Below are 20,244 nucleotides of genomic sequence, written 5' to 3' on the forward strand. Positions count from 1 at the left end.
CATTCGGGATGATGGGAGCCGTTTAGACGGAACTAACAGTCCAATGAGCATGTAAGGAACGTATTAGCTACATGGGGTGCAAAGGAACTATGATTTTTGTTACCTTTGGCTTGGGTGAGAAGCCTCCATAAAGGAGCGCATCTGGGCTGGATCGGAAGCACTTGAACCTCATGTATTGGGTCTTTTTTTCCCGTACGAAACAACTTTCAAATCATATATATATACTGCACAGAAAAATAAATAATTTCAACCTAGAGCAGGGATTTAACTTTAAATATGATTTTTAATATTTGTATCTCCTGATTCATTTAACACATGCTGAAATTATTAGATTGAATATTTGTGATGTTCGGATTTGAACCTAAAACATTTCATATAAAATGAGTTTTAGTATTGAAATAAAACAAGGACATAGATTAAATTAAAAAGTAACAATTCATCAACGGTGATAACTTAAACAAGTGGTTGCGAGTTCAATCACTAATCTTATAGTATATATGAAAAACATCTGATTAAGAGGAAAAGATCCGTATCGTATGTCCGCACCTTCTTAACAAATATTGATCAATGATCATAGCTAATGATAATAGAGGCTTGATACTTTGCATTTATATCATCGTTATATAAAAAAAGAAGCAAAATTATCTATGATAATAAGACAAATTAAGAAGTTTTCGAAAGAAAAAAAGGGGTGCACTTTTAAAGAAAGATACAAGTCAAGTCATGTACAATTAAAGTTGACCATTCAATTTCTACGCATAAAATATTCATAAACGTTTCAAATGTCAAAAAAAAAAAAAAAACGTTTCAACGAGCAAAAGCACATTCACACACATAACATAAAAATACAGATTTGTTTCTCTCCAATTTTTTATATTATGTTAGTAATGTTATTTTAATCTTAGCCATTCATTTTTTTCTCTCTTTCTTTTTAAGTATTTGTTTCCTATTTGTAATTTATCGACCACTGAATTAAAAAAAGGAGAGAAAACATGAGAATCGGAGAGATCCAAATCCATAAACATACCATGGAATAATAAACAAAGAGTAACCACGGAAGATGGTAATTGGGGTCTTGCGGTTGTTGTGAGAGACTCAAATGGGGCGGTGATGGCTGCTAGCTATTGGTGTCGACCAATTGTTCGGGACTCAGATGTGGCTGAAGGTATGACACTTTTGCTAGGAATGGAATTTGCCAAAGATATGCTATTTAAAGATATGAAGATTAATTCAGATTCTGCTAATGTGATTGCAGCTTTCAACAGTGACAACATGCAACATAATTACTTGGGAACCATTGCTTTGGAGTGCTCTAATCTAATTTCTAGATTTAATAATATTGTTATTGCACATGTTAGGAGAGAAGCTAATCAAGCGGCTCACTATCTAGCAAAGTTTGCTATTTCTAATTTGTCTAATTTCATATGGATCGAGGAAACTCCTCCTTATATTGAAGCTGTTGTGGCATTTGATTTATTGCATTTCCTGTAAAAAAAAAAAAAAAAAAGCAACCAATATTTTTGGTCAGTGCCTAGAAATTTTACCTTTATTGGAGTGTCCGAGGTTCGAACACCGGCTCCTGCATATAAAATGTTGATATCCCTACCAACTGAACTAATCACATGGGAACACAAAGAGTACCCAATTTATTAGCAAATGGTTAATAAATTTCTTTTTTGGTGTAAACCGGGTATCCTCTGCGCGCAACTGCAGATACCAATTCCACGAGTCTTGTGGACCCAAATGAGTGGCAAACTCTCCCTAAGAGTTTTAACAATGTTGCATGCACAAGTCAGGGATCGAACACAGGACCTTGGTTAAACTAGAACCCGCGTCATCTCATCTAAATACTCTTGGGTAATTGTTAATAAATTTCAATTATAATAATTTGTTAAAAAATTATAAAGAAAGTTAAATTATTTTGGTAGACATTTTGTTAGACTTTATTTTTCTCTCAACCAAATTTTAAATTATTTGAATCCCTATTATCAATCTGTTTTTTTTTTTAAAAAAAAAAAATAAGATAGTTAAAATAAAATATAAGCAAAATAAGTTCACAAATTCTATCTCAACCCGTAAAAATATTAAAGTTGCTCAGTCGAATGTCATAACCGTAGTTCAAACCAGAATCTTCCACTTTATGTATGTCAATTTTTAATGGCTTATAATTTCATCCGTATGTAATAAAAAATAAATATTAGATTACTAAGTGGACAAGCACTTTCTCTGCATAACAAGCAAATCTTGTACAAAATGACACAAATAACCTTACTTAATTATTATAATTAAAACATACATAAATAGAAACAAAAGTTGACCTTTTCTTTGCCTCCAAAAAATCATAACAGTAACCGACCTCTCCTTTTCTCCAAAAAATCCATAACCGTAACCGACCTCTCCTTCTTCCCTCAATTTCCTCTCTTCCACTTCTCTACCCAAAACACAACACAAACTAAAACACAAAAATCAACAAAACAAAAACATAATCACAAAATGTTAAAATAATAATTATTATTAGTTAGTTTAGTACTATACTAACAATAATAATAATAAAATTTCTTTCTAATTTCTCATTACATCACATTTTCAATTTCAATTCCAACAACTTCCTGCTGTGCAAGATGGCCCCCATAGAACGCCGGAAAACGCTGACCATGAATTGGGACGGCCTCGACGATGACGACGACATGCATTTCTTTGAGACCTATAACCGTCTCTCAACTGCTGTCCCTGATGATTTAGCTTCTTCTTCAGATGAAGATGAAGATTATGAAGATAGCAGAATATCCTTCTCCTCTGCTGTCTCTGCCTTTCATCCAGCAAAACATCGAAAGCCGGAACTTCCACCGGCAACCACCATTACTCCTAATTATGATATCTGGATGGCTGCACCAGGATCTATTACAGAAAGAAGACGGAGATTGCTTGGAAGCATGGGATTGGTTGATAATAAAGAGAATCTTAAAGCCACCAGCGAAGCCATTGGTCGCGCCATCACGAAAAAGTTCGATAACAACTACAATAACAACCACAATATCAATCAACAAAAAACTCCAACTCCTGTTTCTTCAATTTCAACCGTTCCCACTAGAAAACTATCTTCGTCATCATCTACAGTTGCAGCAGCAACTTCCTCTGGTGGATCCATTCAAAAAATTACAGAGCAGTCTCCTGTTCAATATGTCCTCGTTCGATCGCGATCAGAAGGTGATATTGATTTTTTCTCAATGGCAAAATTAAGAAAGGAAGAAATGATTGGAAAAATTTCAAAGCAGAGGTTAACAAGAACCTCTACTGAAATAGGTGTGCCGTGCACGCGTGCACGGCATGTAGATGGAAATAGGATTATTGCGAGGGATCCTAATGAAACCTCCATGAGACAGTTACCACCGATGTCACCGATGGTAACACCTGGTACAGGAGGAGTTGGAGCGTTCTTTTTGATAAAAAATTTAGATACTGGAAAAGAGTTTATTGTAAAGGAATACGGCGAAAATGGAACATGGAATCGGTTAAGCGATTTAGAGACAGGTAAGCAGTTAACAATGGAGGAATTCGAAAAAACTGTGGGACATTCTCCGTTTATAAAGGATATAATGAGGCGCGGTAATTATGGAAGACATGATGGTTATGGTAAAAAGTTAGCTTCAAATTCTGCTATATTAAGGAGTTTAAAGTTAAGTAAAAAAAAAAGTGCTTCATTGTTGAAGAATATTAAAGGTGTAGCAAGTGGAATTGTTGGTGAACGTGAAAGATCAGAAATGGCTGCGCCACAAGTGGTTGAACAACCTCAACATAAAAAACCTGAAGGGAAGAACAAATGGGTTAAAGTTAAACAAAATGGAAAATCACAAAAGGATCTTTCAGCTTTGCATTTGTGTCAAGAGTTTCAAGCACATGAAGGGTGTATTTGGACTATTAGGTTTAGTTTGGATGGAAGGTTTTTGGCTAGTGCGGGTGAAGATAAAGTGATTCATGTTTGGGAAGTTCAAGAATGTGAGGTTATGAGTATGGAGGAAGGGCATCTTACTCCTATTCATCCTTCTTTGATGTCTTCTATGGAAAGAGGCGTTGAGCCTCCGAATTTGGGGAAGAAGAAGGGAAAATTTGGAAGTAAAAGAGGAGGGAGTGCTGCTATTCCTGAATATGTTCATGTTCCTGAAAATGTTTTTACTTTTTCTGAGAAACCTTATTGTTCTTTTCATGGTCATTTGGATGAAGTTTTGGACTTGTCTTGGTCTAGATCTCAGGTATGCTTTTAGTAGATTAATGTTTTTCACTTGTTTTGAGGCTTTGATTTGAATATATGTAACACTGACACTTCACATCAAAGGTGTCCGATGTTAACAAATCTCACACCGGTTGCGAGATGACATGAATATATGTTTATAAAGTGAGGGCAATCCTACTTACAAGCTGGCCGGTTTTGTAAGGTTGAGTTGGGCCCAACTCTCATATCTAAGATGGTATCAGAGTCTCCTCCATAATCCGCTAGGCCACCTACTATCAGGTTTCTAATCGGGTCATCTACCATTTATATCTGCACCTCAAGCCCAATAGCATTGGACACGAGGGGGTATGTTAAGAAGTCTCACATCGGTTGTGAGACAGTCTTTGTTATGTGACAATGCTTCATTCTATTATTGTGGACAATTGCTCTCCAATGCTTCATTCTATTAGTACTTCTTTGTAGAGACATCCAAAATATTTGTCATTGTCTATATCATAATTGCAGACTATATGATATAGAACTTTGGTGGTGACAAAATAAAATTGTGAAAATGTCTGATTAATTCACTTAATATATGAATTTTGTTTTCCCTTGCAGCAACTTCTTTCATCTTCAATGGACAAGACAGTGAGATTGTGGGACTTGGATACTAAGACATGCTTGAAATTCTTTGCACATAATGATTATGGTAATATATTTGAACTTCTTTTCCATTTTTTTGTGTATCTTCTTTTCTAAGATATGTAGTTGGACATGAATTGTACTTAATTGTCTTTTTATGGCAGTAACCTGTATTCAATTCAACCCTATGGATGATGATTATTTCATTAGTGGCTCCCTTGATGCTAAGGTCAGAATGTGGAACATCCCTGCTCGTCTTGTCGTCGATTGGACTGACATTCATGATTTGGTTACAGCTGTTTCTTACACCCCTGATGCTCAAGTAAGTATGCTTCTTTTTTTGTTCTGATTGAAAGTGTGTCTGGTATCTCACACTTACACAACACCGATCAGTGTAAATGTCGTGTCCGTGTCTGTAAAAGTATCAGTTTCTATTTTGTTTGGTTACTACAATTTTCATTGTATGTACAATAATTTTGACAAAATTTAATAATTATACACTGATTTTGACAAAGTTTAATGATTGATGTTGTGTTTGTTCTTTATTGTAGGGTGTTCTAGTTGGTACACAAAAGGGGAATTGTCGTACTTATGGAATAGAAGGTGTTGATAGATATACCAATATTTATAACTGATCCTAAATCAATTTAGAATATTACCATATTATTTTTGCTTGTAATTTTAATATTCTATGTTTTTAACTCTCATTTCTATTTGGTTACCAGATTACAAATTATCTCAAATAAACACTATTGAACTTCGAAACAAAAAGAAATCTATGATGAAAAAAGTTACCGGTTTTCAGGTAAATTATAATTTATATGATATATGATATATGATTTTTTATCACTCAATATTGCTTTATGTCAATAATGCATACTAACTGGTTTTGCATCTTCATAGTTTTCCCCAAATAATCCATCAGAAGTGCTTATTACTTCATGCGATTCCAGGATAAGAATTGTGGATGGTATAGAAATTATTCATAAATTTAAAGGTAATTAATTGAGTTCGAGAACCCCTTATACTCACTTAAATATAAAATTAGCCCAACTTGGTTTGCAAACTTTTTGTATTTCTCTGTTTGTGTTCTCGTATCTTTATTCTTTTGAATCGGAACTTGTGATGTTCTAACATTTCTCCTACTTGAAACATAACTTACGCAGGATTTCGAAATCCGAACAGCCAAATGGCGGCTTCATTTAGTCCAAATGGAAAATTCATCATAAGTCCAAGTGAAGATTCAAATGTTTATGTATGGAAAAATGAAGAGCATAAACAATCAAGCACAGGAAAATCTAGAGCTTTGTTAATCACTCAAGCTCATGAGCATTTTCCATGTAAAGATGTTTCAGTAGCAATACCTTGGCCATGTATGATAAGAGGTGATCCACCACAAGTCTCAATTAATAATGCCAAAAAACAATCAAAAAGATCGCTTCCACCTCTTCCAAAGAAAGGTAACAATGCAACTGAAAATGCATCAAATTCGCCAGAGCACGACCCTTCATCGCTGTCGCGAAGCGAATCAGGAATAGGTGATTCGTTCTCGAATAGTAAGAGAATGTTGCCACCTGTTCCAAAGAAAACCAACAACCAAGAGAAAGAAAGTGAAATAGAAGAAGACGGTGCAGCCATTTCTAGGACGAATTCAGGAATCGGAGATTCATTTTCTTCAGATCCTGCGTCGATTAGATATGGCGATTCGCCTTCAATATCTGCTGCAGGTAATCCAGCAGGTGATTCTTGGTCTTCTAATTATTCATCATATGATGGTACTCATGGTTCCTCAGCAATGCATCCTTCAGCATGGGGTTTGGTAATAGTGACGGCCGGATTCGGAGGCGAAATCAGGTGTTATCAGAATTTTGGATTACCAAGAAGGATGAGTAGACAAGTTTTTGGAGGCCCTGCTTAACATGTGCAAAATTAAAATTAGAAATATTTTTTACTCTTTGATAAAAGGAAGAGCAAAAAAATGGCATAACATAAATGTAAATTCAGTTTTTCTTATTAGATTGCCATATGATGTGTGGCAATTTTGATGTTATGTATAGATTTTGTTAGTAAGCAGCATAAACATTATAGACAAGATACATGAAATGTAAATGAAATTCAAACACTATATTTCAAATGAAAATATCCTTGTCCTTTTTTAGTCAAATGTTGTATTTATGTGTTGAAAGCTAGAATTCTGTTGGTTATTGCATATCCTATCATGTCTCTTTTTAATATTTTTTGTCTGGTGTACTAATTCTCATATGGTTGAAGTTTCTTAAATAGATTTGAATGTAATATTAGTGTCGTCAATGTGCCAAACTTTTCATGTCAAAAAAGGGAATATGACAATTTTTATAACTTGAAGTTCTTAAAAAGAATAAATGTGATGACAACCTAAAGTTTTAAGTGTTTGGTGGCAGTTCTCTACTTAAAAGTTGGCCAGATAGAGTTGAGCTAGATGAAATATACAATTCTAAGAACGTATCAAAACATACTTAAGATTTGTTGGACTACCTAGTAGGTTACTGCTATCGAGTCACTCATATCATGCTCTAAATGCTCATTCTTAAACATGAGTGTGTGTTAAAGACAAGTACATTATATGATATATGGCCTAAACATATGCTTATAATAAGTGTTTTTCACCTTACAATATGTTTTTGTAAGAGTTGAGTGAGGCTCAATCGAAATTCAAATATGATATCACAACTTATTCAAGATTCACTTGGGAACCTGATATCAGGTAATTGCTATCGGGTCATTCGTGTTACACTTCATATGTCTAGACCTAGGTGTGAAGAATTTGCCATAAGAGTATCTCGTTAATGACATATTGACTCAACATGTGTTTATAAGTTGAGACAATTCTCAATTTCTCACTTAACAAACCGATTTGGGGGGATTTATCCATCAACAAATGAGAACAAGTCATATACATATGAAATAAAAATTGATTATAAGTTAGCCATAAGTATCACATACAAATCTATTTACGTGACTTATTCTTAAAACTTTTTGGGCTATCTGTTATCAAATTACCGCATAAACTTGAGGGATGTGTGCTAAGAGAACTACATTGGGTGATATATAACCTAAAAACATATATTTATAAGTGGAAGTAATGTTCATCTTATAAATTGGTTTTGTAAGAATAGAGTTAGACTCAACCGAAATTCAAATATAATATCCAAATTTATTCAAAATCCACTTAGAAACCTGATATCATATCACGGCTATCAGGTCATTTGATGACAAAACTTTTTTCTTTTTTTTTTCTACACACTTCTTAGTACTCACTATTCAACCCAATTATCTTATAAAAACCGATTATTAAACCCGGTCCAATCCATTGTGGGAAAATAACGCAATAGTTCAAGTACCCATTATGCCATTTTGCACTTTGGATATTTGGATTTGGATACCCACTTTCACAATCGAAGAACCCTAAACCTAATCCCCTAATCAGTTCCAATTCTCTTCGGTTTTTCGCTGCATTTCCTCCACAAAATCGAATTCATTGTTCATTCGTGCACACTATTAAGGTATTTCGTTCATTCAGTTCGATTTTGTGGTTGGATTGCATCCATTAACTTAATGATTTCGTTTGTTCTTTGAAGCTCAGTTCAAGACTTCGTGAATTTTTTCCAGTAACTTAGTTTGGTGTTTGACTTCAGTATGTTGTTGTGAATGTATGAATGATTGTGCTTGTTTGATCATAAAAATCTAAACAATTAATTGAAATTAACAACCATCATATTCATAAGCTCAATTTTATGTTTGTGATTGTAATCAGAAGCAAAATTTTAAACTGAGAATCCTGTATGTAAACTGAGAATAGCCATAGGAGTCTGGTAATCTAGAGTTCGGTCGTGAGGAAAGTAAAATCTGGCCAAAAATTGTTCCCACCAGGGATCAAACTCGGGTTCTCCCGAATAATTCGTCCGAGGGGGAAGCTCATTAACAACTTGAGTCAAATGTCTTGATTGCATTATGTGTTTTTGTTTGAGTAAAGTTTTTGCATTTAATTATGAATGATTTTAATTTTAAGTCATCTTTGCAGATTTTTCATAAACAAAAGTTGAATGCTGATTCTAATAGATTTGGTTAGTAATTCGTTATTTACCAAAGTTGAGGCAAAGGGAAAATGACGACAACAAGGCAGAGTGGACTTATCTTTAATCACTATGCCTTTCACCGGCTTTGTTTCGGTCACATGCTAGCATTTTTCACTATTCGTGTACAATCAGTAGAGCTCTGCATTACACGAATAGAAAAATCTAGATAACAGTACTTACATTTTTCAATACATATGAATATAGATGCATTTCATGAATGATAGATCTTTTTTCTTCAATGCTCTTAAGACAACAACAATATTTAGACTGAATGCTCTTAAGACAACGGCAATATTTTTTAATTCAGTGAGTTGGACTAAACTAGATCTATACTACGTTCTTATACTTACACTGAGTTTGTTGTCTGTATGACTCACATATTATGCATTGGAATTACGGCGTTATATTTTCTGATCATAGATTAATGTGTGTGAACTGTTTACTAATTTAGAATTGTTTTACAGTCCGAGAGCTCTATACTTTTATGCCCAATTTCTGTATCTGACTTACCATATACTAGATATATAATATAACTATACACACACACTTTGAAGAGCCAGTGTATATGTATATAAATATAAATAACTAACATCATACAGATAACAACTAAAGCAACTAGACAAGACAACCAAACCAAGTATCTTACTTACTCCAATAAAAAACAGAGTCTTAAAAAATACAAGTTTTACTATTATATTTGATGAAATATAAATTATGAATATATGGCATGCTGTTAAGCTGGATTTAGCATTGGAAGATTATACTTATAAATAATGAAGTTAGCTTATTATTAATTTGTGTTTAGATGTTGTATTTTTGTTGGAAATATTGTAATTTAGAAGTTTTCTTGGATGTTTGACTATCTTATGAATACTGACACTGTAACTGTGTAGGCTGTTTGATAAAATACCTTCTAGATGTTTTATTTCTATTATATTTGTATCAACTTGAAATTCAAGTTCATATGGTAAATGTTTTAATTGTTCGCAAGTTAAATTCATGTTAAGAATTTGTTTTCCTTTTAAGATTCAATTTAATGATCCTGTGTACCTTTTCAAGATATCGTTCATTATATTGAATCTTTAATTGTCAACATCGGACAGCCTGGGACGACACTTTTTCTTTTTTTTAGGCATGGTTAATAGTTACTAATTACTAGTTGATAGTACATAAAATTTATATGTAATGCTTGATGCAATTTCGTTTTTCTACTTGTCCTATTGTCTCTGAGTGTATGCTTAATCGTGGTGGATGTAACCATGTTTGAGTTGTGTACTTGGAGACACGTGGGGAAGTAAGTATTGTTGAAATTTCATCAGGTATACAATAAGATTTAAGAAGTAACTTAACCAAATTAAGAAAAATTTCTTTTTGAATGGGATATGAGCATACCAAAGATATTGAGATTGTGTGTCATAGTGTACCAAATATATGACTAATTGATTTTATGTTCCAATTTCTAATGTAAAACAGAAACACTTTCAATATGGGTGATTGTGATGACATATTAGCCTCTGAGACAGCAGAACATATGTTTTCTGCCCATCCACTTGCTGTATCACCGCCTCTCTCTAAACCACGTAGGAATCGGTCCGATGCTTGGAATCACTTTACAATAGATTCAGATATAGCAAAGAAAGCTAAATGCAATTATTGTGGCTCCTTGATTGGGTATGATAAAGGAACAAGTGCTATGCGAGCTCATTTTACAAGATGCAAGGATAATCCAATGAAAAATGTTAACAAGAGACAAAAATCAGTTTCAGCCTCAACGGAAAATGTGGAGGAACATATTTGTACTTCTCTTTCAACCCCCATGTTTGACCAAGAGGCAATCCAAAATGTAGTGGTGAAGATGTTCGTAGCTTTGGATATTCCTTTTGAACGCGTGGAGCATGCAGCTTTTCAAAATTTTATGAGTGTTGTGCTACCGAGATTTAAGGTCCCCTCAAGCACTGAACTAGCTCATGATGTTTTGAGACTATGGGGAACAGAAAAAACAAGGTTGAAAAAGTTTCTTTCTCAACACTGTCAAAGAGTTTGTCTCACCATTGACACGTGGACTTCTTCCGAAAAGTTTTGTTACATGTGTCTCACAGCCCATTTCATTGACAAAGACTGGAAGATGCACAAGAAGGTTTTAAATTTTTCTCAGGTCACAAGCCACAAACGAGAGGTTATGGCTAAGACTGTGGAGCAATGCTTAAATGAATGGGGGCTAAATTGTGTGCTTAGTTTGACAATTAACAATGACTCACTTAATGATGTCGATATTCTACATCTGAAAGACAAGCTTGTGTCTCGGAATAGTTTAGTTCTGAATGGAGACTTCATTCATATGCGCTGTTGTGCGTATTTTTTGAATTTGATTGTGAAAGAAAGTTTAAAGGAGATTGATGACTCAGTTGTGAGAATTTGTGCTGCCGTGTGGTACATAAGATCTTCTAATTGGAGATTTACTAGATTCAAGGCTTGTGCGGAGCAGCAAAACATTGAATATAAAGGTTTCGCTTGTCTAGATTTTGAAACGAGATGGGACTCTATATATTTAATGTTAGAGGATGCATTGAAACACCATAAGACATTTGAAAAACTTGAGATGAAAGATCATAAATATGTTGATGAGTTAAAAAAGGGAAAAGGTGTCCCTACAATTGAAGATTGGGAAATTGTACGCTCAATTCTTCCCTTTTTGAAATTGTTTTATGATGCCACTCTACGCATCTCTAGTTCCTCTTGTGTGACTAGCAATATGTATATGTTTGAGGTTCTTGGTATTGGAATGGCAATCAAGAATATGTGCAATTCTGGGGATATACGTATAAGTTTAATGGCCAAAAACATGAGACAGAAATATGATAAGTTTTGGGGAAATGCCAATAGTCTGAACATGTTGTTGTTGGTTGGCCTCGTATTAGATCCGAGACACAAAGTGAAGTTTGTAAATTGGTGTGCCAGTAAAAACTATAATGGTGAGGAGGCAGATTATTTGATAGATAAATTGAAGTCTTGTTTGAACTCACTTTTTGAGGAGTATAATGGTGGGTTGGAGGTGTCTCACACTAAGTCTAAAGAAGGTGGTTATAACGATCCCTATGGCTTTAATAAATTCTACCAATCAAGTGGGTGCAAAAAATCTGAAACCGAATTAAGTAAGTACTTGGATGAAGCTTTAGAGAGTGGTGGAGATTTGGACGTCCTAAACTGGTGGAAGCTAAACTCAAGCCGATTTCCAATCATTGCAAACATTGCAAGAGATGTGTTGGCTATACCTGTCTCCACCATGACCCCTGAATTTGCCTTGAGTATTGCTGGAAGGGTGCTTGATTCGTATCAAAGTTCTCTACCACCAATAACAATGGAAGCTCTTATTTGCACCCAAGATTGGCTTATGGGAGCAGCATCACCGTTACTAACAAATGTGGAAATTGAGAATCTAGAGAAAATTGAGCAAGGTAAGAAAACAAGATGTATTTGATAGTATCTTGTTATTTTTTGTATTATATTATGACTTGATACCTAGTGAGATTTCTTTCTTTGTTTTGCAGAACTGACTTCTTCACATGATGTTGTTGAGTGATGAAGTACTTTTTAATTTAGTATTAGGTATGTAAGGCTCCTTTAACAACTTATGTTAGTTTTTCTAATTTGTAACAATGAATTGTTTTTGTTTGTGTGAATACTCAATTTTGAATAAAAACAGATGTTTGGATTGATTGATCATTGTTTTAAATTATTTTTATTTTTGCTGAAAAATTACTGTCTGCGAGTGCAACAAGTCCTCACTAATTGAAAATTTTATAGTAGCTTGCTTTCAGGAGTTGCCGGAGTAGGAGTAGCTGTAGTTCTTTGCTGCCTTATGCATGTCAACTTATATTATGATGATAAATCTTGGTTGTTGGCTTCTTTTTTTCCAGATAGTAGACGAGGATGTCCCCTGGCAAGATTCTGCTCCAGGTATATATTTGGACATTTAATATAAGTTTAATACACCATATGGTATTAGTTATTATCTCATAATAACATGGAGCTATTTTTTTTTAGCTTTTTTCTTGTTTGAGTAACACGTAATTGCATATTGCTATCAACCAATGTTGTCAAATATCGGCCATGGCTTATATCAGTGGCGGATTTTTGGAAAACCAATATGGCCATTTTGTGAAAGGATGTTGGCGCCACAGCGCCATATGTTGGCCGGTATGTTGGATATTTGGCTCTCCCCCATGGTCTGCCATCGATAACATGGCTATCAATAATACATTATCTCCTGGATTTTGTAGTGTTTTAATGAAGGTAGGTGTGTTTGTCTATGGATTCATTTTTAACTGAGTGAAAGCAATATGCCATTTTGTGAGTTGCTGCTTCATTGATGCAACATGTTTCGCTGGCTGCACATGCATTCTATGTATCTATATGGAAATTCCTTACTCTAGTATAAGTTTAGTTAGCTATTAATTTTGAAAAAAAATAGCATATTACAGCCTGATAAGTTGAAACTGACTTATATATGTGATAACAACTTGTAGTTACTTACACTATTGATATTGTGAATGTGATGGAATGGTGCAGCTTCTCAGTGAATGAAGCATATAAAATGTAGACCTCCACTTATAACAGGACCGACATGTTAGAATTAACAACATACTGAAAGGGAGAAAAGAAGGAAAATATACAGATAATGTTGGAGATGCAAGCATGGCTGCTGTTCCATTTTATGATGAAGATTTGTCCATCCTCAATGTGAATAATGATCTTAATGCCAGGGAAGGAAGATTTGAAACATTTTGATTCAATTCAAGGGTAAATCTTCCAATTAGGAGGAGAGACTGAATTTTCTAACCACACAATTGTCTCTAGAAATTAGGAAAATCTGATAATGTATGCAAATGATGAATATTTTTGTTTCCAACATATTAAAGTAGGGTCTAACTATTTGCTACCGAGAGAATGGATTTTAAATGTATATAAGAGGTTGTTCTCTTCCAAACTACAGAGCACATCAAAATCACATTAAATTTGATCACGGTATCAAGCAAAAGTATTAAGAAATAAATAAATAAATAAATAACGCAAGGACATGCATCTCAAAAAGAGAACACAGCTTGTAGCAAATTTAGGGATGTCAATTATACTCATATCCGTGTTCGTATCCAAAATGTGAGTCTTTACCCTATCCGTTATGGGTATTTTTTACGGGTGCCCATCGGATATGAGTCAAATTGTCATCCCTAAACACAAGTTGCACCCTGTATAAAAGTACCGAGTAACACATGTCATGTTGAAGATAGGTTTTATCATCCACGTTTTTGTTTGTCTGATAGCATGAATGAATATGGTATTTGATTAATGGTATATTTTCACAAAAGTTTTTTTTTAAAAAAAAAAAAACTTGGTATCCGGCTTTAGGACCGACTAATCTAAGGGGATCAATCTCACCGCCCACTTGCGGGGTATTTTCACAAAAGTTATTCCAATGTAGCGTATATTGGAATAACTTTTGTAAAAATATGGACTTTTATCAATTAAATATGTCTTAAAAAATCAATTAAATATTATTTTGAAAATATAGGTTAACCTTTTGTACTACTTCTTTATACAAAATTGAAGAAAACACATTGATACATGAATATTTTATTTCATATTACATGCATTAGAAGCAAAGTCATTGATCTCTAAAAAAAACAGAAACAAAGACATTGAGGATTATCTTTACTGGAAAAAAAGTCATCACTACTAGAAAACAAAACATTGAGGATTATCACTAATAGAAAAAAAAATTAAATTAGTGACAAAAATTAGAAAGAAAAAAGATAAAATTGTTCATTATATTACCTTAAACATTGAAAATTTTACCTTAAAAAACAAGTGTTTATAGCAAGAAACAATTTTCTAGTATCCATTGGACGTGTTTATGTGCACGTAATGATAGCAAGTTATTGCATATCTTTTGTCCATGTTTGCAAGCAAATTAGTTAGATTATTATTATTAATAAAGAAGTTCATTATATAGTACAGTCATTTGATGATAATGGTTAGAAACAAAATATAACAAAGGCCTCAAATGCTCCTTAACTCCTTAAGACTTAACCCAAGTTCACACCTTGACTCAACTTTTTTCAAAAAGGAAGAGAAAACCTTTGACTCAACAATTATTTTTTTTATATATTTTCCATAAAAAAATAAATAAAAACAAACAAACTAACTATAACGAGGATTGAAAAACTAAAATTAATTTTTCAATCTCTAAAATCTTTCATAGTAATTTTTTAAAACCTTTGACTCCTATTATCCATTTGTTGATAGAGACATTTCCTATGTCTGTCTATCTCTCTCGACTTTCAATATCCGTAATTTTTTCTATATTTCCCTAAATATTTAATTATTTAATAAAAATATTAAAAAAAAAATTTACCGAAAAAATATTAAATTGTTAATATTTCTAATAATGAAAATTTCATTAAAAATATTTATTTAAAGATATATCATTCTATAAACACAAATGTACGAGTATTTTTTTAATCGAAAACATAAAAATAAGAATTATTATAGTTACTAATTAAAATATAAATAAAAAAGGTGCAATTCTTCTCGTGAGCATATGTAATATGCATACCAAAGTACACCTAATTATTCATCTTAAAAATGTGAAATTCTAACTACTAAACTAATTGATAAAAAAATCATGAAAAATAAAAGTTCAGCCGAGGGAAGTAAAATTTAGAAATAAAAAATTATGTTTTCGTCGTATATTTATATTATGCATAAGGCTAAAAAACTTTCATTCTTTTCTCCTACCAAACAGAAGAAATATTATTTTCTCTCCTCACTTCCAACAAAAGTAACCAAAGGAAAAAGAAAACAACACGACGTCGTTTACCATCACTCACACAAACAACTTGAATTCAAATAGCACTACCCGCGTTTTTCCTTTCGCGTTTCAGATTCAGATTCTTTCAACAACAAAAACTGAAGATTCATTTTCTTCTCACAACAAGCTCAAAATCCTAACAAAATTTCCCAATTCCAAACCCTAAATGTCATCGCCGATAACCTATCCAGTCATCGTTGACGACAAAGATCTCGACGACGCCGCTCTATGGGCGATGATCGATTCCGCCTCCGCTTCACATTCCTCATCCAAGCACAAACCTCTCGCTATCAAGTACCACAACCGCCAATCACCTTCTCCGATCTCAAAACCTCCACCCTCACCAACGCCGCCTCCATCGTCGAAGTTTTCAACCGACGGCGGTGAAGTTGTTCAAGATCCATGGCCTTACGGACCTCCGAGGAAGATCGCGAGAATCTCTGGTTCAAATTCATGTGAAACTAGTCCTCTTGCTATGGTTCGATCTGTACAGAAGACGCCTACGAGCGTGGCGAAGGTTTATTCGTCGCCGGAGATAAGGAAGATGAATGAAGTGAAGGAGATTAGTAGTTACAATGAAGTATCGCCGCGGTGCTTTGGGAGAAATGATGAAAAGAATGATAACGGTATGTGGCATAGCTTGTCTGGAATGTTTCCAACGGTTTCGTTGTTTAAGGAGTATCAGAATGCAGCTATGGCGGTAATTAGTCTCATTCCTTTGCTTCCTAATTAGGTTATAGGTTCAATTTTTCAAGTAAAGATGTTATTTGATTTTGATTGATGTGAATATAATAATGAAATGGAAGAATATGATATCATCTAATTCTAATAGGTTAACTTTCCTTCGCACAGTTAGGATATGAACTTAGATAAATTGAATTTTCTTTCTGTTTTATTTAATTCTTAAAGAGTAGTGCTAATTATCATGAGAATTACTTTGACGAAATAATAACGAATTTCAATTTAGCAATTGAATAAGCTTTTTCTTGGAAAACACGCTAGGTGAACAATAATCAGGTGATGTTATTTGTAGCGAGGGAAAAGATCATGAACTTGTCATGAATGGATTTACAGCCATTAGATTGTGTGCCATTTGACTGAATGCATCAGTTTGATGAAAGTAAAAGGGGTTCCGCTACGGATACATGATGTGTCGTGATGCTCTCGTGAGCAGTTGTGTCGTGACATATATCATTATCCAATGGTAATTGTTACAAAATATAGTACATTTTGTTAAACCGGTGCAACTATTGTATTTCTGTAAATAATTGTTTTATACTAACATCCAATAAAAATCTCCTACTATGCCACATCGCCTTATTTCAAATTGACGTATGACATAAACAAATGGTCTTTTTTCATTGAACATTAGAGTAAAACTGATTCACATTGATAGTGTATGCCATTAAAATTATCAATTAATTACTTAAAAACGGAAGAGGAACTATGTATTGTTAGGTAAAGGTTATACTCATTAGCTCAATCATAGAGGGACATGGCCTTATATAGCACTTAGTCCGAGTACATCAAAACTGTTTACAAACAAACTAGCCAAGCCTGCGCCTATCCTGCGCTCAACTGCAGGCCACAGGACTTGAGCTCAAGCTGAGCCTAAAACACGATGGCTTGTGCAACAAGTCTATACTAAAACTACTGCAATCTCAACATGTATGTATACATTCTTACATTAATTGGTCAGTGGTCATAAAAAAATAGACTGTAATGCTAAACAAATTTTGCCCGTGAAGGATTAGAAAAGGCATTGCTTATCGCTGTGGCTACAACACTGGGTATGCCACCACATTTTGTGAATATTCAGCTTTAAGCTTATTTTTACCTTTAACCTTACAAATTACTTCATGATATAGGCTTTATCTATTTAATATATCCATAACTTGCTGGCAGTTGTCCTCAATATTCTTTTAATATTATTTTTCAAATAGTAGTATCCAGAGGCATGTTAACAGATACTTTAAATCTGGATTACCGAATTTCAGAGCTGTAATAGATAAACTGTAACCTGCGGATAACACAACAGTATCCACAGTTAACTATGCAAGTATCTTTTTATTAAAAAAAAAAAAAAACTATGCAATTATCTGACTTAACATAGAACTTACCTAATGTTCAGTCGTTTTTTATGCGTTAAATGGACAGATTTTGGAGAAAACTGATTACACATTGATTTCGGGGAATCCTTACATTAAAAAAACAGGTACAGTACAAAGTCTGTCTTCATTCTAACTGTTAAAATAAAATGAGACAGTACTAGATGTAACTTGGTGCACATGTTTCTTATAGGTTGGAGAAAGATTTCTTGTTACTTCAATATTTCTTATGAAATTAGAGACAAGAATATTGAGTTCGACGGGGATCGCAACGTTCAGCGTGCTGAGTTTGTGATTCGTGCACACATGCAGTATGTTTTTTGTTTATTAATTTTTCACCCATTGATCTCTATTCTCACAACTATAATCTGCAGTTGATATCGATTTTTATTTGCTACACCAGGGGTGGCAGGTTTTCAGATGGATGGGGCTCTTGTGATCGACGCGAAAAGAGATTTCAGAAACCAAATCATGATGTACCAAGCACAGCAGAGACTAGAGCGAAAAATAAAGCTTGTCAAGTATGTCATATTATCATGCTCTGCATTTTTGAGTTTATTTTCAACCATTTGGAGTATGTTCTCGTTCTTAAATCTGTGAGAGTTCTCTAGAAATGGTTATCACAGATAAATTGAATAATTGCATTTAGAAACCTGTATACCCCAACCCAAAATGGTCATTTTTAACTGTCCTATTGAGTTCAAAAGAGAAAAAAAAAAGTACAGTCATAAACAAATATGGTTTAAGAAAAATAAATAAAATACTGTTACGAATTATTTTGTAAAGAAAGACCATTAGTTAATTGTAATGTGTTCATACTTTTACAGGACTTACTAGGAATTGGGGAATATCGACCAGGTGCAACAAGTCAATTTCAGTGATCTTATGATTATGAACGACTTTTTGTCACGATTTAACATGCCATATTATTTGTTGAGGGTATAGTGAACTGAAAATAAGTTAGATAAGAAATGAATTTTTCTTATTTTTTCATGAATGCATGATGAATAATTATAAATAATAGTGATACTGTCATTTAGTAAGTATAACACTCTAAATTTAACTTAAATAAATTATTAAGACGAGGTAAATTTAAGGGGAAAACCATAATGGATTGCAAAGATATAGTTAAAGACTTGAAGAAATGGTTTACATCCAAAATTGAGCTTTGATGAATGTTTTACAAAATAATTGAAAGTTCCAAAGATACAACATGAGAAACCGTAACTGTAAACCGAAATTGTGATCCAGTTTTGATTATCTCATTGAACCAACTGGTGATCTCATGATCACATTGAACAACTCACAAGTTTCTCTTGGATTCCTCAGTTCTCCAATGAACTAATACCTTAAAAAAATATAAACATGGAGGTGAAATATATTATCTTAGTGAGTTGCCAACAATGGATAAAACTTGAACCCACCCTTCGAAGTAAACTTCTTTCTTCTAATCATACATTAATACTAGTCCTATTCAAGTGTGGATAGCTTTAAGTTGTACTGTTGGGTCTGTGCATGTTGAAGCTCGCCATTGCTGTTCCGGATGCAGCAAGCTATTGTTGTGATCGATGCCTTGATCTATAAAGAAACCTGCGACTACATTACATTTGATCCATCCTTCTTGCAGCTTCACCCATCTTGTGTTGTTATGGACTCGTGGAGCCTGCTGGTTGCGTGCTTGCACCAGAGTTATGTCCAACCACTGCTGCCATATCAGAAGTGTGTTATGTCCAACCTGAACCGGTAACAACTTTGAATTTTTCCACACTTCCTCGTTTCTGTTCTGCATAGGTTCCAGATCAGTGTGGCTACTCGGCCTGCAACATTTCGGTCGTCCTGGATGCATATATGAAACACCAAATCTGCTGCATTATTGAAATTATTCAGCCTATGCAATATAACATTATTCAGACCAGCTGCCCAGCTACTAGCAACCTTTGGACATGTAAAAAATGCATGATAATCATCTTCACTACCCTCATTGCACAAGGGGCAACTCGGTATACACTCCACATGTCGTAATAACAATCGAACTCGCGTCGGAATGCAACCGCGACAAACTCTCCACAACATATGACATATCTTGGGAGGAGCATTCCGAGTTCTTTTGCTCAACCCCTACCTCCTGCCTCTATTTATCATTCATGAGCATACAATACCCTTCTCTAACTGAGTACTTCCCCTATTTATTACCATCCCATATCAATTTGTCCTCCCTGACTGTTTAGAAAAGGGGCATTGACATAATAGTTTTTACATCATCAATTGAAAATAAAGTTTGAATTTTATGCAAATCCCATC

The 20,244-nt window shown here is 34.0% G+C and overlaps 4 protein-coding genes across 10 annotated transcripts; all 4 read left to right on the forward strand.

Moving 5' to 3' along the window:
- The first annotated feature begins 1,110 nt into the window (after window positions 1-1,110).
- LOC123892327 lies at window positions 1,111-1,491 on the forward strand. The gene has a single exon (XM_045942117.1). The coding sequence runs from the start codon at window positions 1,111-1,113 to the stop codon at window positions 1,489-1,491; it is 381 nt and encodes a 126-aa protein (XP_045798073.1).
- A 1,130-nt stretch (window positions 1,492-2,621) lies between these two features.
- LOC123892328 (WD repeat-containing protein 44-like) lies at window positions 2,622-6,946 on the forward strand. The gene is made up of 7 exons (XM_045942118.1): window positions 2,622-4,250; window positions 4,829-4,919; window positions 5,017-5,174; window positions 5,404-5,455; window positions 5,578-5,657; window positions 5,756-5,849; window positions 6,019-6,946. Exons 1-7 carry the CDS (start codon window positions 2,622-2,624, stop codon window positions 6,768-6,770), a joined length of 2,856 nt encoding a protein of 951 aa, XP_045798074.1. The 3' UTR covers window positions 6,771-6,946.
- A 1,156-nt stretch (window positions 6,947-8,102) lies between these two features.
- Window positions 8,103-13,910, forward strand: LOC123888026 (zinc finger BED domain-containing protein RICESLEEPER 2-like). Of its 7 annotated transcripts, none has more exons than XM_045936973.1 (5): window positions 8,103-8,394; window positions 10,441-12,422; window positions 12,516-12,573; window positions 12,885-12,924; window positions 13,494-13,910. In XM_045936973.1, the coding sequence occupies exons 2-3, from the start codon at window positions 10,454-10,456 to the stop codon at window positions 12,545-12,547; spliced, it is 2,001 nt and encodes a 666-aa protein (XP_045792929.1). In that variant the 5' UTR covers window positions 8,103-8,394; window positions 10,441-10,453; the 3' UTR covers window positions 12,548-12,573; window positions 12,885-12,924; window positions 13,494-13,910. The 7 variants fall into 7 exon arrangements, with proteins under 7 accessions (XP_045792929.1, XP_045792926.1, XP_045792928.1 ...); XM_045936970.1 differs by having other exon boundaries at window positions 13,537-13,910; XM_045936972.1 differs by having other exon boundaries at window positions 8,209-8,394; window positions 12,772-12,924; window positions 13,537-13,910.
- A 1,918-nt stretch (window positions 13,911-15,828) lies between these two features.
- On the forward strand, window positions 15,829-18,901 carry LOC123888027. Its single transcript, XM_045936977.1, has 5 exons — window positions 15,829-16,535; window positions 17,993-18,050; window positions 18,137-18,254; window positions 18,347-18,464; window positions 18,771-18,901. The coding sequence occupies exons 1-5, from the start codon at window positions 16,002-16,004 to the stop codon at window positions 18,822-18,824; spliced, it is 882 nt and encodes a 293-aa protein (XP_045792933.1). The 5' UTR covers window positions 15,829-16,001; the 3' UTR covers window positions 18,825-18,901.
- The last annotated feature ends 1,343 nt before the right edge of the window (window positions 18,902-20,244 follow it).

Source organism: Trifolium pratense, linkage group LG6, assembly GCF_020283565.1.
Source record: "Trifolium pratense cultivar HEN17-A07 linkage group LG6, ARS_RC_1.1, whole genome shotgun sequence".
NCBI lineage: Eukaryota > Viridiplantae > Streptophyta > Magnoliopsida > Fabales > Fabaceae > Trifolium > Trifolium pratense.